We start from the raw sequence: 18,678 nt of genomic DNA on the forward strand, positions 1-18,678 counted from the left end.
ATTACTAATACAGGGTTAGTTATAACTCCAATGACTACAGAACTACATCACTGTAAATTGAGATTTAAAAGCCTTCCTGAGCATACATACATAGAAGAACAAAATGGTTTGGGTTGGAAAGGGCCTTAAGGAATCCACCCAGTTCTAACCTCTCTACCATGAACAGGGACACCTTCCACTAGATCAGGTTGCTTAGGGCCCCATCCAAGCTGGCCTTCAACATTTCCAGGGATCAGGCATCCACATCACTGGTAAACTTGTTCCAGTCTCTCATCACACTCATAGTGAGGAAATTCCTGATATCTCATCCAAATTGTCCCTCTTTCAGTTTAAAGCCATTACCCCTCATCTGATTACTACAGGTTGCTGTAAAAAGTCACTCTCCAGTTCTCCTGTAGCCCTATTTCAGGTACTGAAAGGCTGATATAAGGTCTCCCAGGAATCTTCTCTAGGGTGAACAGCCCCCAGTTGCTCAGCCTGTCCTCATAAGGGAGTTGTTTCAGCCCTCTGATCATGTTCATGGCGGTCCTTTGGACTTACTTCAACAGTGGAGCGTCCCAGAGCTGGATGCAGCATTCCAGAGAAATGTAGAGAGGGTATAATCACCTCCTTCCTTGTGCTAGTCACAGTTCTTTTGATGCAGCCCATGATATTACTTCCTGAACTGGAAGCCTACAGTGCTGGCTCATGTTGAGCTTCTTGTCAACAAGCATCTTCAAATCATTCTCCTCAGGGCTGCTTTCAAACCATTTTTCTCCCAGACTGTATTTGTGCTTGGGATTGCCCCAACCCACATGCAGGACTTGCACTTTGCTTTGTTGAACTTCATGAGATTCCCAGAAACTTACCTCTCCAGCCTGTCAAGTTCCCTCTGGATGCACCCCTTCCCTCAAGCACATCAACTGCACTGCACAGTTTGGTGTCATTGGCAAAACTGGTGAGGGTGCGCTTGATGCCACTGTCCATGTCATTGGCAAAGCTATTGAACAGTGTCAGTCCCAATACTGACCCCTGAAGAACCCATTTGTCACTCGTCTCCACTTGGACAATTCCGTGAGTGTGACCCTCCAGCCAATTTATCCACCAAGTGATCCATCCATCAAATTCATGTCTCTCCAATTTAGTGAAAACAGTGTTGATTGGGACAGTGTCAAATGCTTTGCAGATAGTCCAGGTAGATGATTTCCAAGCTCTTCCCCACACACCAAATCTGTAATGCAGTCTTAAAATGCCATCAAATTTGTCAGGCATTATTTGCCCTTAAAAAAGTAACGTTGGCCATCATCAATCATCTCCTTATATTCCATGTGCCTTAGCACAGCTTCGAGGAGAATCTGTTTCATGATCTTGATGGGCACAGAGGTGAGATTGACTGGCCTGGAGTTCCCTGCGTCTTCCTTTCTCCCTTTTTAAAAATGAGGGTTATGTTTCAGCCTTTTTCAGTCAGTGGGAACTTCATCAGACTGCCATTACATCTCAAATATAATGGACAGGGGCTTAACAACTTCCTCCACCAGCTCCCTCAGGCCCCACAGATGCATCTCATCAGGTGTCATGGACTTGTGCACCTTCAGAAGCCTTAGATAGTCTCAAACCTGACCTCCTACAGCAGGCAGTCCTTCATTCTCCCAGTCCCTGCTTTTCCTTGCTGTGATTTGGTCAGTGTGCCTGGAATATCTGCCAGTGAAGACTGAGGTGAAAAATCACTGAGTCTCTCAGCCATTTCCATATCTCAAGTAACCATTTCCTTCTGGAGAGGGCCCATATTTTCTCTCATCTCCCTTTGATTACTGACCTACCTATGGAAGCTTTACTTGTTGCCTTTGACATCCCTGGCCACATTTAATTCTATCAGGGCTTTAGCTTTCCTAACTGAATCCCTGTCTTCTTGGACAGGTATTCTGTATTCCCCCCAAGCTCTCTTTCCTTGCTTCCACCCTCTCAAGGCTTGCTTTTTTTGTTTGAGTTTGTCTCCTTGTTCATCCATGCAGGCCTCCTGGTGTTTCTGCCTGACTTCTTCTTTGTTGGACTGCATTGCTCCTGAACTTGGAGAAGGTCATCCTTGATTACCAACCAGCTTTCCTGGGCCCCTCTTCCTTCCAAGGCTTTATCCCATGGTACTCTACCAAGTAGGTCCTTGAAGAGTTCCAGGTCTGCTCTGCTGAGGTTCTAGATAGTGATCTTGCTGTCCTCCCTCCTCGCTGCCCTGAAACTCCACCATTTCATGGTCACTGCAGCCCAGGCTGCCCTTCAGGTTCACATTCCCCACCAGTCCCTCCTTTTTAGCAAGGGCAGGGTTCAACATACCTCTCCTCACTGGCTCCTCTATCATTTGAAGTTATCATCAACACCACATGCCTGGTGGTGTTGTTCCTCCAGCAGATATTGGGGGGGGGGGGTTGCAGACCTCCATGAGGACCAGGCTTGTGAAGGCAAGGCTGTTCCAGTCTACCTATAGAGGACCTCTCATCTGCTCAGTCTTCCTGCTCATGCAGCCTACAGGGGACTCCCACTACAATGTCACCCAACCACAGTGTATCTCTATTACAATGAACACGAGCTACTAATTTGCATCATAGTATAGAATTGTGGTTTCTGACATCTGTATCTCCTGCCAAGATGCGTGAATCTTCCTGTTTCTTTTTTAAATAGGAGCCATTGTTCTTGTCAGAGCAGATATATTCTTACCTGTAAAATTTGTGTCTCCAGATGCAACAAAACTATCAGTCATATCACCAAAAATTATCATCGCAAAAGGGAGACTGCTTCCATGGGCTACTGCCAGCAGAGTGCCCAGTATCATTAATAATTTATCTGACCAGCTGGAGTATCGAAACTGTGAGTGAGAAGAGAAATTAATTCTAACTTGTATTAGAATGCTAACACAATGCTATGCCTACAAAGTCAAGAAAGTAAAGAAAAAGCTATAAACTGTACACCTGCTGCTCCAAACCCACAACTTTATCTTTTTAGAAATACAGTTTAAAAACAGTTTAAATGTACAGGAATAAGTACTTTCTACATAAGCACTTTTATACTATAAACTCTCAAAACCATAGAGATGTGGCATTTTAAAACATTAGTATCTGCACCTGGGTAATAAAGACCATAGGAAAACAAGGCATAAAAAAATGTATGCTTTTTAAATTTGCCATTTAAAGTTCAAATTACAATAAATTTTAATGGTGTTATGATAAATAAGGCAATAATTGCTTTTACTGTAAATTCATTATTATGCAGCCAGAAAAACTGTTCCTAATGTATTGTAGACATCATAAAAAGGTATTGAAATCTTACATCCTCTTGCCACTGAACTTAATAAAGCTTGAGCTCATCTATTACAAAATCATTGGGTTTATTCTGTACTGTAAACTACTGAGTTTACTGATGTAAATTATAGTTGTATGATGTAATTGTACTAGTGTAAACTGATATAGCAAAGCAAAGAAATTGGGCACTGGCCGCCATCATGTACTACAGTTTTATGTTTGTTATTTGCAGTGTCATTGCTGTGTATTACAAACACTAAACCTACAAAATATAAAATATTGCAGTACGATTAAAAGAGGACCTAGGATTTACTTGATCAAATATTCAAAGGTTGTCCTTTAAAAAACATACAGAAAATTTTAAAGAATCTGGAACCTTTCAGTATATAATTCTTAATTTTAATTTTCATCAGTGGCATGGAATTGCCTTCTATTGCTGACTCAGGCAACTGAATAATGACTCATGGGGATAATTAGCGTGATTAGTACCAGACTCAGGTAATTTAGAGGACAAGACCACACTCAGTGTGGGTATATGGTCACGCTTCTTGCTGTGAACATGCAAATTCCTATCTTTCACAAATAAATATCTGGTATGGGTGTGTTTAAGATAATAATTTACCAAGGGAACACTCCTAAGATACTTATCTGTAAAAGGCAGCTTCTTTAGTACAACTACATCCATAAAAAGAACTGCTTGATTTCTATACTATAGCCAATATTCTGTATATGAACATATTTGGTAGAGACAGCACCATATATGCAGGAAACTAACATAACTGTAACCATTTTTGATTACACTTTGAAATGTGCCTGTGTGTATGTATACGTAGACACATATAGAGAGAATAAACCTTACCAGCGCAAATGGGCTCACCACCTTAGGTTTTTCCCCTTTCTTCTGCTTCTTCTTTGCCTTGCTAAAAAAAGTGTGGTAGTTTTAGTGAATTTAAAAGCGTACCTCATTTTGCAGAAATACTAATTCAACATATTAATACAGTTCAATTATATTATAATTTTGAAATCATTTTACAGCACACAATTGTGTAAAATGAGCATGATTTGTTGGGCATTCTTGAGATGTTTCTATTTAAATCTTCAGCAATATAAGTAGCATCACCTCCTAACTTCTGTAAATTTAAGTCATGTCCTTCCCAATTCATCCCTTCAAAGATGAAACAGCACCAATGGGGTGTTGGGAAGGTGTCTGGTCAGGGAAGTTGTGAACTAAAGCACTGTATAGAGTTGAAAACAGAAGAGAGGAAAATTTTGTACATTGTAGCTAGAGAATAGATAATTTGTTCAAGGTATGTAAAATGTTGATTGACTGCTGTACTAAAAATATTAAGATAATTTTTAGTAGATGACATAAATGTATCCAATATTTCCATTCCAACAAAATTTCTGTCATATTTTAGAATTGTTTTTTTAGTCAATACTGTGGACACTTAGTCCTTTAAAGGAAAAAATAAATAGTCCTTTTGCATTAAATGAATGTGCCAATCAATGCTAATCTTAAGTTGATACAAAGCTTTCTCTTACTAGATCTTCCTAGCAAAATCAGTTAAAATAATACTTAAATACGAATTTCAATAAAATATAAACCAAGGTCATGAAGTGTAATAAGTTTCAATTCATAATGTTTACTATATTTAAGAATACTTACTGTTTGTCTTCAGATTCATCATCCTGGCTGGCTGCAGCGATCTCATGACTATTTCCATCTGCACTACACTTCTTCTCATCTTCAGAATGCATTTTAAATGTATTGAAGATAGTTTCCTGTAAAATTATATTTGACTGAGAAATACATAATCTTAAGGTGAGGAGAGTAATCTCAACAATCATTTGTTTGAAAGAAAAATATGGGTACTTATCACAAGCAGTAAAGTTATTAATATCATACGTTGCAAAGTGAATATTCATAATGCACAAGTATAAAAATATTGAAAGAAGTCCAGAGGTTTGAAGTTTCCTTAGAAACATTATATTCTGTATTTTCCCATTAGATAACTCTGTCATTTATTGAATTTCATTTGAATGACATAAGAATAATATTTTCTGCAATGAAGCACAGATATACAAAATAAATGAAAAATTAAATGTGTATTTAAAAGAATATGCAATTAATTAGATTTGTTTTAGTTATCAGTGAATTTATAAAATTCACTTTAGTAGAGGTTTAAAATACCCCTCCAAACTACAGACATACCGTGAAAAGTTGCTCCCGGTTTGTGTCTACTCCTCTGAAAAATTATTCAAACCTGAGCAGAATTAATATGGTTAAGGACATGCAGCATGATTGGACTTTGCTCCTGTTATGTAAGACAGACATAACAAATAGCCTTCTCTTGGATTTTTTCCCACTCCAATAGCCTGGTTTATCTTGGATAGTAAAGTGTATGCACTTTGGACTGTACCTCCCTTTTCCTAAAGGGCATACTAGTCCTCGAACGCATGCATATTTCATTGTCACCTGGGAAAACAAGCCTGAATACTTTATTCTTCCACCAGAAAAAGTTCCCTGTTATAAGTACTGTTGTATTAGTTATGCCCCTAAAACTGAAAGGAACTCCTCTTTACCTTATTAGAGATGTTGCTGAATTCTCGAAGTAACTGTTGCACTTAAGGATGAATCCATTCTTGAATGCACAGTGAGAATGAAACCAGGTAACACCAAAACATTGTTTTAATCTTTTGCTTCTTTTCCCATCTTCTAAATCTAATCCAGGAGAACATTACCCATCTAGCATGAAAGAAAACAGGATTTTACTATAGTGCATATAGTTCCTCATTTGAGTAACTGCAGAACAGCAAGATGAGTTTCAGACTCAGTTTAGAAGTGTTTTGGAAATAGCTCTGGTCAGCAGAAATGTGCTTAACTAGTATTCTGGTTTTTTTATTGTATGTTTATATTCTAAACTGTTTGAAATGGGCCATTTGTTTTATTGTGAAATTTATTGTTTTTATCAGTATCTGTAGGCATTACTTCAATGAAAATAACAAATATTTTAGGCAAATAAATCCTTTGCACTTCATAACACTTATTTCAATATATGTATTAAAGTAGACATATTTAACACTTTACAGAAGTAAAATTTAGGAAAAATTAAATAAAAATACTTGTCCTAGAAGACAAGTAGGTTTATATGAATTTCTCTGTAGGTCTTCTATCTCTTTACTTACACAAAATTTACTTAATCTGATAATTACCCAGAATAACTTTTTTTCTTTTTTGTCATGCATTTCTGTAATCCCAAAATGTTAGTGAAACAGTATTTTTATAACGTTTTAAAATAGTCTTATCAGATTGAGGATTACTTTAGAAAGGGTAGTTTATCATTGCCAGTCCAGCAGAATATAAAGAATTAATAAGTATTATATGTTTATCAAAAGTCATTGTGATATATTTATATAGAAGTCCATCCACAGCTGGATGGACTGGGAATACTGGGTTTCAACCTGTGTCCCTAAATACTCTCCTGGACTTCATCTTAATGGACTGGTCCAATTATATCAGTGGGAACCGAAAAAAAACTAATGTAAGAATCTTTAAAGAAAAGTCAATTGATAAAAAAAAAGAGAAAAGGAATAGTATATGCACTTCTTTCACAACTGTTTTGCCTTAAAGGAAAAATAGAGAGAACTACGAGATCTGTCAGAATGTTCTGTTATCTCATTGCCATGTCTCAATGCTATTGCAGTGCAATCACGATAAGAAACGGAAACAGAAATAAAACACAAGAGCAATTTTTACCAGAGTTTCTCTTGCCTGCATACAGTAACACAAAGAAAATGAAAGACATGTGGTTTTATCACACTAGGAGCTAAATCAACTAAATTGATATCAAAAAGTGGGAAAATTGGGGAAGTACAGTATTTTACATCTACTTAATAAGATACAAAATTCTGTAACTTCTCTATAGCTTCTGTAGTTTGTTCAGTCACAAAGCTCCACAATTGCAGTGAATTTGAAATCAGAGAAGATCATTAAATCTTTCTTCTTATCTCTTATATCTTGTCTAAAACTGATAATTTGGGTGAGAATATACAATTTCAGCCTGAAGAGATTAAATCTGTAAAATAAACCAACAACAGTAGAAACTGAAGCATCACCACTGCATATTACCTGACTATATAAAAATAGTGTGGGTAAACATAGTAGCTGATTTACAACCAAAATGTACAAACCATCTAGAAACAATATAAGTGCCAGTCAGTCTAATCCAAGGAGAAATACTTTCTCATCCAAAGTCTGGCGACTAGTTTTGCTCTAAATACATTAGCAGGATTCATAAAGCCAGTGTTTGAAAATTCAGATCAGTTACTTGGTTACATCAACAGCTTATGCTCAGCTTTACCCAATCATTGATATCATCAAGGGGAATTTTTAATTCTATAGGCCAAAGACTTGAGTTATGATATCTTGTATAGACATTGTGTGTATCAAATAGACATTGACTAGAAGCTAAGTAAGGACGTCTTGAAAGCAGTGTCCTGATCATTCAATAGTTCAAGATAAAAGTAAACATGGTTTTTGGGTTTTTTTTCAACTTCTACTTATTAGTCACAAAATTTCTCACAGAAGCGGGGTTTAAACAGAGATGACTAATCTATGACCTTTGAGCTATTTAAGGCTCATAAACAACTTAAAATTCTTTCTCAACCCCGTTTGTTACACTATGATTAGAAGCAGAGGTCTGGTAACATGGGAATTGTTGGACAATTCAAATCCCTTGTTGCAGAAGCAAATAAAGAATGGCTGATAAGTTTCATCCACCTGGACTGTCTAAAGCTCTGCTACATGTCCATTTCAGCCCTATCTAACAGTGGGTGAGTGGGATTTTATTAAGATAATGACAACTGCTGCTCAAAGAGCTACCTTTATTGAGTTATGGAGTAAATACTTTAAGAGATTTTAGCCAGTTGAAAATTCACTAAAGTGACTCATGAGGTCAGGTAAGCTGGTCTTGTCTAAAGCAATGCCTGTAAAAGAGGAAAACTTCTAATTTTACACTAAAAACTAAAAGTGGTCATAAGTTTGTTACACCTATTGGCTAACTGCTCCTATGCACCATTTCCCCTCACAGACATTGTTTAGTTGAAGATAGAACAATACCTCTTGGATATTATAATTTCTGTGAAGCTCTGAATCATCAAATATATTTTCTATGTGAAAATATATATATTCTTAAGGTTTACTCAATCCCCTCTTTATTACAATAGTAGTCAATTTCCCTTCGCCTAACATACTTTTATTGTTTCTGCATTATATTCATGCATATTTTTTAGAATTTTAGGCATAAATAATTTTTACATGTTTGATATATGTTGAAATGTTCTGTCAACATTGATTTTGCAGACTGAAGCACAGTTAATGCATTTCTCTTACATGTTATAAATGTATGGTTTGAATAATCTCCCTTGGGCACTCCAGTACAATGAGAGATTGTATTGGCACAATAAACTAAACCTTAAATCATTCTTTGAGTCAGTGCTCTTATAGACCATTCACCAGACTTTTCAGTATAACTCTTAAATTGTAGTTTGCATGATCATAACATAATTTTTGGGCTGCAGTTAAATTAGGTATACACAGATCATCAGGTACCGTACTCACTATTAATTATTTCAGACTGTTTCCATGTATTTAACTATCTAAATTTACTTATCCAACCCCCTTCTTGTGTCAAAATGTCTCATTATGTTATTAACAAACTGACCATGAGCTATGAGTTTCTAATACTGCAGAAAAAGGCATTTGAAAAATAGGGTTCTCAGGTTTTGTGGTGAAGTTTCAACTACTTATGCTTCTAAAAAATAATTTATGTTGGGAAAATCTTATCCCACAAATCACACATTGGATCTATGCATTTTTTTTATCTGATGCAGGCCAGCACATCACAAATTGACAGATGCTATTGGAACTACTGACACAGAGACATTAATCTAACTTTTGTATCAGAGACAAACTGTTGTGAAATGATGGCACGATACCTTCAAAATTTGCTAAACAATATCAAGAAAAGCTAACTTTTTTATATACTTATTAACAAATCTAGCAAAGATGAGAAACTGAAGCAAGTACTTCAACATCTGCGTATACTGTGACCAGAGAAAATCACACAAACTATTTTTTTTCTATTTACTTTAAAGATGGAAAGTTGGATTTTCTAATAAGAGTCAGGCAGGGAAAATGCTAGAAAGGATTGCAGGAATTCTGTAATGATCCGCAATGACACTCAACCCTAGCATAAATCAGAACACCAGTGAAGAACCTCTGATTTATGGTACTAGAACTCCTGCTGTATTTCAGCAGCCTGTTAATCAGAGCTGGAAAAGAATCATAATCTGTAAAGGGATTTTTTCAGCTTGAAAACCATTCTATCAATGAGAATGGTTCTAAATGAAATGAATTATTATACTGTCAGAAACTAACAATTTTGCTTTCCTTTAACTATGCTGTATGCTCAGCTACAGGATAATTCCTATTGTAGTTGCTGGACCTTTTATTTTTCCTGGACGAAGCATGAGAACAAATCAAGTTAATGTAAACATCAAGCTTCTATTTGTGTTTAAAAGGAAAGTCTATTCTGAAAAGCATGTTTTAAAATGACGAAACTCCACTCTTATTGTCTGTGATTTGATTTGGAGTTAATTTTTTATTCTCATAAGGAGGACTGCCACAAACCAATGTCACTGGATTCCTACTACTAATGTGCTTGTTTTCAGCTTTACAAACTCAGTCTTGTGTCTGAAAACATAATCATTACTTGCTGGATAGCTGCATTTAAAGTTATATTATTATGAGAGTTAGAAAAATTACTTTAAAGAAATATAATCCAGAACATTAGGGCTTCAAACATTCAGGACTTTATTTTACAAATGAAAACTGATGGGAAAAGATAAACAAAATTACTTTTTGTGCAGGTGGAAAACATTTTTCCCACTTAAATCTGAATAAAATATATAATACTATGGCACACCCAATTTTTGTCCATATAACTTTTCTAGGCAAGGATATGTCTGGTGACATTGTAACAGTACAAGTAATCCTTCCCTCACTGAGTGGCTTTGATTGGACAGCCACTGTTTGCCACACACAAAGAGCCCTTTGTAAACTGAATACGCACAGTTAAAAGTATTCAGCAGTTACTGATTAGTTCCCACACATTACCATTTTTTGATAACTTGAATTAATGAAATATTAAACTGAGTGTTGGTATATCCAATGCTCTGAAGCAAGAAACAGGGAAAATCTTTGTGGGCCAAGTCCTCAATGAGGTAGGGTAGAGCTGGTTTCTTCTGCCCCTGGAATGGACCCTCATTGGGACTGAATTACTGACTGCCAAAGCCCTGCTTTTCCCTTAGGATTTTATTTCTTTTCATTATGATATTGTTTTTTTCTCTTGAATCCCTAAACTGCTGCTTAACTCCATTTCAAGAGATTTACCTCTGTCTACAACCCTTCTTACCTGGCAGAACCCTGGTTTCATCAACTTCTTTGCAGCTCTTGCACCAAATTAGGCAATTTTCTCAAAAGTCTGAAAGATGGTTACACTTCTGTCTTGGATCACAGACAGCTGAACACCTGAAAAACAAGGAAAGCAGTTTACAAACTCACTACAAATGAAATATATAAGAGCATTGATATTATATTTTATACAGAAATCAAAGCTATTGACTCATTCCCTTGTACAATACTATTCAAAATTCTTGCATTCTATTCCACACTATCTGTGAAATGTCTAGATCACACAGGAATTTATGAGACTGAAAAACCTCTCATTCAGCTTCTTCCCAGTAATACTGAATTTCAAGTTTTTATTTCCATAGCTCCAGTTCATTTGATGTGGAAGACATATAAAGTCAAAATGCCATCCTGTCCATCCACCTGCCTTCAGATCACGTCAAATATTACATATTAAATTCTTAATTTGTAATCAGAATTTAATAACCACCTTAAGTTATAAGGTGGTTGAATTCTGTACCTCCACTGTTAGTTTCCAAAAGCAAAGAGGGAGAACTTCAGACTATCTGAACTGTTGGGGAAGATGAAACAGAAAAGCCTTATAAATACTATTGCCTGGCAAAAGATTTTGAGAATATGGAAACTATAAGCAAGATTGAAAGGAAAGCAAGCTTTGAGATACCTTAGTTACTGAACAACTGGAAAACAATGATATGGCTGGCTGAAGGTAATCCCTTTTTGATGAAACAATACCCTCTCCTTGCAGACAGGTCCAAGGGTCGGAGCAGACCCTACTAGCTTGGCAGAAGGGGTCCAAAGAGTAGTTTTTAGGGTTTAAAATGTAACACAGTATGGTAATGTAATTATTCTTATAGGCTGTATGCAAATGCTATAGGATTTGTATCTTGTATTAGATTGGTTAGTAAGAATTAGAATATTCAACACAAAAGAAGATTTATTTAATCGTAGCGGGAACCATTCGTTCATTCTCTCTTTACCACGCTCTTGCATTCATTCTCTTTACTCTTCCTCGCTCTCTCATTCTCTCCCTCTACTACTCTCTTTACCTCTCTCTTTCAGGCCTGCTCCAAATTGTGGCTGGCAGCTCCAAGCAGGGCCCCTGCACCCATGCCCTCCGCAATAAACCGCACATTCCAAGACCTGGCTTCAGAGATCTCTCATCTCCATCTGTCCCGACCATCCTACTCCATGCCACTCCTACACTGAACTACTTGGAGGTTTTTTGAATATCCAAAATGAATTGTCCTTGGGACAAGTTAGACCTGTTACCCCTTCCCTGCCCACAACAAAGAGGAAGAACTTCTTCCACTTCACTTTACAATACTTTCAAAATTTTAATGTTGCTTTCACAAGTGTTGCCTGTCGTCTCTCGACAAAACAACCCAACAAAAACACAAAAACAAAACCCCAAACCAAAAGAAACAAACCTCTCTGCCCTCCCTCCCCTGCTCCCCCCACCCCCCAGTTTCCATAAGCCCTCTGGGCAGAATTCATTATATTGATCTTTGACATTACTATCCTCTGGACACAAACTATTTCAAAGATTTGGGGTTTTTCAGGAAAGTAGCCCCAAACTAGGGGTCATTTCAACAATAGGCACATATTTCTAATTTCTGTAAGTAATTTGACTTCCATTTTCTGTGGCAGCATGGAAGTATACTCATTTTATTTGATCTTAGACATTGGATTTTGTAGCTGTGGTGAAATGACTGAAAATAATCCTCTCATAAGACATTGGTTATGGCACTGTGACCACATTCTGCATGCTATCTTTAACCACAATCAAATTGCCTTGTTCCTTTTTGATGTTTACTGTAAAACAAATGATAGTGCACTCTAAGGTAAACGTGTTTCTACAGGCAATTGGATACCGTGCAGACACATTCACAGGCTCCAAACCTTTCAAACAGCCATAACCATAGACAAAAGAGGTAATGGTCCCTCATATAATTTCTGCTTCCAGAAACATTTTCCACATGCCACACCTCTACCTTACATGTCAACACCAATGATGCCAGACAACAATTCAGGGAGACTCACGGGGAAGATTCCAGTTATGACATCAAGATATGTCTGCATGTGAACCTTTTGCAAGAAACAGTTCTAAAGAGACTGGAGGAAATAGCTCTTCACCATGCAGGACTTCAGCAACTACAGAATCAGATTTCTCTCTTTTGTGACAAGCTACATTGTGGCTACAGTAACTGAAAAGGCAATTAGTCTTTCTAGTGACTCAGATTAGATACTCCCATGTCTGATTGATCTATCTGCATCTTCTCTAAGTCCCCATTTCCCTAATTCCATACAGGATCTTTAATCTTAATTTCCATAAATTCATCATAAAATCATTGAAATGTATTTTGATTGCAACAAAGTTTGTAGTTCTATCTGCAGATATTATCCTTCTTAAGGGAAAAACAACATTTTCCCACACACTTCCCACTGAAACTTTAATTTATTAGACTTTGCATAGCAAATCTAGGCATTTTCAGGGTATTTTTCTTATTCATTTTTTACTGATGTCTAAGTATAAACTTTGTATAAAAGTGACATAACATATTAAACAGTAATGCAATAAATGAAACTTAAGAACTGCTGATCGTGATCAAACTCATATTAATAATATTAGTAAATTCAGACCTTCCTTCCAAGAAACAGAAGAAAGCACCCATATAAGATATTTAACTAATTAGCAAGCCTCAGAGGTCTTCCTCAATGTTCCTTCCCTTCCCTATGGGGACAGTGAAATCACAACGTTTTCCTACTTCCCAGACAGAATGGAAGATAAAGGCTGCAGGTCAGAACCAGAAGGACTGGCATGTGGCTCCCCAAATGTTGATATTCATGGGGACCCTTGAATCACAAGGCTTTGGAAAGTATTGCAGCACCACAAAATTATAATTGAAGGAACAAAGTGATCTCTGCTCATATTCCAACTTCCTCTCTCTTTGCACTCTAGACATCCTCCTTTCTGACTCAGCCCTGTCATGACCTCTGTGCAGTTTACATTCTGCTTTCATGCAATGACACGTGACCCTGTGTGTGTCACAAGAATAAATGTAATTCCTTGATTTGTTTTTATAGTCAACAATAAATCACGAATGATTAACAGCTCACCCTGATTAAGTAAAGTGTTCAGAGCAGTCCTGTTTCCATAAAACCACTCACTGAGAACACATGAGTTTGTTAGTCTGGAAAATGTTCAAGAAAGCAACTCTCAGCATCTCATTCAAGCACCTAGTCAAACCAAGATACCCCCTACTCTAAGAGGAAATCTACTCTCCTTGCATTCATTGTCTGCACCTGGCACACAAGGAATGCTGTTCCAGTAGAAATCAGGGAACCTAAGGCAAATATCCCAAGGATTCAGAGATTCCCTGTGGGCAAGGTATGCTTATTAAATGCTACTGAGATTCCTCAATGGGAGTATCCTCTGGGGTACTCTGAATTGTCAGTACTATGAAGCAGAACCAAATTTAGAAAACTGATCTTATTTACACTACCTCTGGTGAGTATCTATGGGACTTGGCATGCAAAAAGATCTTTTTATCTAACCAATAGAAGAAAAAACCTGGCAGTGACTCCATGTCATGGGCCATTTGCAAAAGACAAATTACAGGACTTTTTGTGGTCTCTGAAGATGGATATATTGCTAAATTATCCCACACCCTAAAGAAGACAAATGATTTCTACAGTGATCACGCATGGCTGACAATCAGTCCATGAAGACATCCACTGAGCTGGAAGTCATAAGCAGGTGTGAGCAGAACCAGGCCAAGTCCTATAATGAAAATAATTCCATGGTATGGTGCACAAGAGGGAGGAGAATGTATCTGCCTAGGTTATTTATGGAACACCTCGGTAACACATTAGCAAAGAAAGATGCTTATTACTGTTCGTGACAGGACCAGAAAAATTTCTCACACACTAATGGCATAACCTAATGTGTATATGAAATGGTATGTTTACAAGAACAAAAATTATTGAAATACAGTACTTCATCTTGTTCCAAATATATAAATGACAAAATCTCTTTCTGAATACTGGTGTGATGCATTGTTCCACAGAACAGACTTACGACCTACTTTCCTAATAGATGTCCACCTATATTCATATATCAAGCAAATGGAACTATTTAAGAGGGGTAGGTCTCTGAGGAAAAGCACGTGTACATGCTTCCCTAAGGCCTAAAAATGAAGCTAAGTCTAAGTCATCAGGAGTGCATGGTCTTTTCATGCACTGGGGGTTGGATTGTGTTATCGCATTTAATTTGTTGCTCCATTAAATCTAGCACTAGAACTGACAATTTCCTCTGTTTCACAAAAGGGTGAAGCTGGGCAAGCAGAATAATGCTTACATCAAATTTCATAGCAAGATGTTCCCCATAAACATTTTAACCCCAAGAACAGTAAAAGTTATCTTGCTCCTTTTTTATGTGCCACCACTATGGCTGTCATTAAATCATCCTTTGTGCTACCACAATATTCATAGTAGTGGCTATTCTGATAATGGTAAACTAAGCGAACTGATCTCCTCCCAACAGATCACATGGATGCAGATAAGGACCTGATTGTCATGCCATATCAGATGACTCATATATACATTAAATGTTAAACCATGATAGGAAATAGAAAAAAAGAACAATTATGTTGTTCAACTCTGAAAAATCCCCTTCTTCTTCATAATATTTAGATGAATTCATGAAAAAAAGAGGGGTGAACAACAGAAAAGGAGAAATATATATGTCTATCTTCTATATCAGCAAAATATGAGTGGAAATAATGGCAAATCTTACCAAAATCTTACCTCTGTTGTGCATCAGTTTTGATCTAGCTGATAATCAGAAAATCCTGGCTTTTGTTTCTCTTCAGATCTGGGTGTATAATACTAGTCTAATGGTGTTTAAAAGTAGATTCTCAGTTTCTGATTGCTAGGTTTACCTTGCAGTTTTTGCAGTGAACCATTTACTAACTTGAAGACACACCCTGAAAGCTTTACTGCACAGATGGATTTTTTCACACTCAGAAAGCCATTCTACTTCATTACCAGTCACCCAGAGCACAACTATCAACTATACATACAAGGATAGAAACGAAACTCAGACCACAACTATACTGAAAATTCAGGTTAAAGTGACAACAAAATAGGCTTTTATGATCTAGTTATGATGTTCTAACCAAAACAGTGGTACAAAAAGAATACACCTTGCTGGTTACTCCTGCTTGGGTTGTGCTGCTCCTAAAATGTGGGAGATTATTGTAACAATAGTAGCTGACTTTACTGCAGAGCAAGCAAGAGTATTGGCTTAAGACTTGAGGCCACTGAATTCAGAAATATTAAAATGGGGCTTTTGGGACTAAAGGATTAGCTTTCCTTAACTACTAAAGATTGCACAGCCTCAGAATGGAGTATGATTATCAGCTCTACTGCAGGAACAATTTCTAAATTTCTGTAAGAAGTTTAGTAGGTAGATATCTCAGAACAGTTATCTGAACAATGACAGGAGACTTGGCTAGCAGGTTATTCCACTTAGAATGCTATGAGACTGTAAAATACTGTGAATCCTGGGATAATTGTTGGTATTGTCATCTGGGAATGTATCTGACCAAATAGAACCACTGTCTTTCATGTAGCAGTGGTACAAGACTTAAGCTAGCAAGATCAATTGGGAATCCAGCAGAGCTACAATGGAAAGAGCTGCAAATTCAGCTTCAGCAGGCATGGACAAGGAAAATGGACAAGGTAACAAAGGTATGAAAGAACACAAGGAAATCCCAGTTCTGTGAATCTCTTAAAAGGTCTACACACTGTAGACATTACAGACTGTAATTTTCAGAAATACAGCCTTAAATGATCCCCATTCTCCATTTAAGATAACAATAAAAAGGGACAGAAAAGGAAAAACAGTCTTCAGTGTAGGTTAAACTCTTTATGTAAAAAGAGGTGGTAATGGTAACTTGAAAATATTCTTGGACAGTATGGTGAAAACATCCTTTAGCAGACACCAATGAAACTGCATGAAGAAAACATGGTAACAGTTGAAAAAAAGAGGCAAAGATTTTAGAAAATTGAATAGAATACATAAATTCCTTGCTGGCTCATTTTCTCAAGCAAATAAAAAATCACAAGGAATGAAAACTACAGAAAATAATAGGTCCCTCTCAGCAAAGCGCACAGACATAATCTCTTCCTCTCAGTAACAAAGACTAGGGAGACTCTGCTGTCTATTTGCCCCTGGTCTAGTGGTAAAATTACAATATAACCAATGGAAATGGCCAATAACCATATCTGTCCTGGATGGTCAAGGGAAGAACATTAGCTACCACTAGTGCCATGTTGTTAATTGATAATGTAAAGTCAATAACCACTCTCCTCAACAAGTATTTGTTCCAGCTATAGCCCAAGAAAGAGGGAAAATTATAAAACTTACTGCATTTTATGCATGAATGGATGTTCAGGTACCTGCATTAAGATCTCTGCCTGAAGTTAAATAGCTGCCAAGTTCAAGAGTCTCCTTCTCCTGTTTCTTCAGGAATGGGAGGATCCCTTTTAGGAACACCAGGGAATTATTGGCACAGCCTTGTCAAAACAAAATGGATTAGCTACAGATTTTGCTACGGATGTTTGTGAAATTGGGTCTGAACAGTGGGAGGTGAGGGTGGAGTGATTCCTGCAAGTCATTGATGCTTTGTTATCAAGAATCCGGAGGAAGTAGAAACAGTGGATATTTGGGTAACAGAATTTCCTCAAGTTTTGTGTGTCTGTAATTTAAAATGTGAAAAAATAGAAATTTTGTTTTAATGGTAAAGGAAGGACTCCAATCCACCATCAACAAGTTTACTGGTAAGCAAGATCTTAGCACAGAAAATTATTATGTTAACATCCTATTTGTCCAGGGTTAAAAGCAAAGAAAAAAAGATAAAAAGTGAGACAATGAAATTTTGGGAATATACTCAAGAAGTAGCCAGCATTACTCAAAACATAGGTTTCAAAGCTAATAATGACAAAAATCAGTACAATCTAAAGTGAAATACTCAGTTTTAGGTTGAAGGAATGGTGATGCTGGCATCAGCAAAGGGTTAGAACTGACTGTGAGAGTCCATGCATGAAAAAATTGTATTTGTTTCACTTTTGCAGCTGCTTACATTTTTGTGAGAATCATATTTGCAGAAATGAGTAAACCACTAATCAAATTAGTGAAGAAATCTCACAAAAAAGAATAAAAAGAAGTAAAACTGCACAAGTTCAAATGCTGGTCTTTAGATGCACATTACTGTAAGCTGTTTCATGTTCAGCTGGCCACTATTGATCTACATGGTGCCGTTTAAAGAACACAGAAATGAAACTATTTTGCTTTGAGATTCCTAAGATTTGTGGGAAAAAAAACTTGTAGTCCTTATTAAAAAACATGTTTAGCATTAGTATAGGCAATTAGCTTTGGATAGACATCACTAGAGGCTGCTTTGCAGCAGCCCATATCACACATGCTCCAATAAAGCACATATCACACGCTTCACTGAAGTACATAATCAATGGAAAAGTAAAAACTGAAGTACAGAATCAGTGAAAAAATAAAAACCTAGGCCAGCTGGATACACACTGGCTTCTATAAATAAGAGCTTTCTGTAGAATAGGGCAAGACTTCATCACTCGCTCTATAGGGATTTTAACCAGTGGAAAGAACAGAAGTGCACTTTACCTTTTTATGTGTCTCTCACCGAATATAAGCTCCGTTATTGACTTCGTGCCACAGGTTATTCAATGTGGTTCACAAATGGCTCCAATTTTTACCAAAGGTATGGAAAATCCTCTATTAGATATGCTGGGAAAAATAAAAAGAACTCTGTGCCTTCACTCTGCACAAGCAACAGAGCCACAACCTCTTCTAATGATGGTAAAAGAGAAACCCGAAGGAAA

General features: G+C 36.9%; 1 protein-coding gene across 2 annotated transcripts in view; it reads right to left on the bottom strand.

Annotated features, from left to right (window-relative positions):
- ABCB1 (ATP binding cassette subfamily B member 1) overlaps positions 1-18,671 on the bottom strand; it is a 48,611-nt gene extending 29,940 nt beyond the window's left edge. For both annotated transcript variants that reach the window (XM_064409095.1, XM_064409099.1), the window contains exons 1-6: positions 18,461-18,671; positions 10,745-10,860; positions 5,853-6,015; positions 4,936-5,051; positions 4,129-4,189; positions 2,689-2,836 (exon numbers count right to left, since the gene is read on the bottom strand). In XM_064409095.1, the coding sequence (XP_064265165.1) occupies positions 2,689-2,836; positions 4,129-4,189; positions 4,936-5,027 (301 nt within the window). In that variant the 5' untranslated portion in view covers positions 5,028-5,051; positions 5,853-6,015; positions 10,745-10,860; positions 18,461-18,671. The remainder of the gene's footprint in view (positions 1-2,688; positions 2,837-4,128; positions 4,190-4,935; positions 5,052-5,852; positions 6,016-10,744; positions 10,861-18,460) is intronic.
- Positions 18,672-18,678: the final 7 nt, after the last annotated feature.

Source organism: Passer domesticus, chromosome 1 (assembly GCF_036417665.1).
Source record: "Passer domesticus isolate bPasDom1 chromosome 1, bPasDom1.hap1, whole genome shotgun sequence".
In the NCBI taxonomy this organism is placed as follows: Eukaryota; Metazoa; Chordata; class Aves; order Passeriformes; family Passeridae; genus Passer; species Passer domesticus.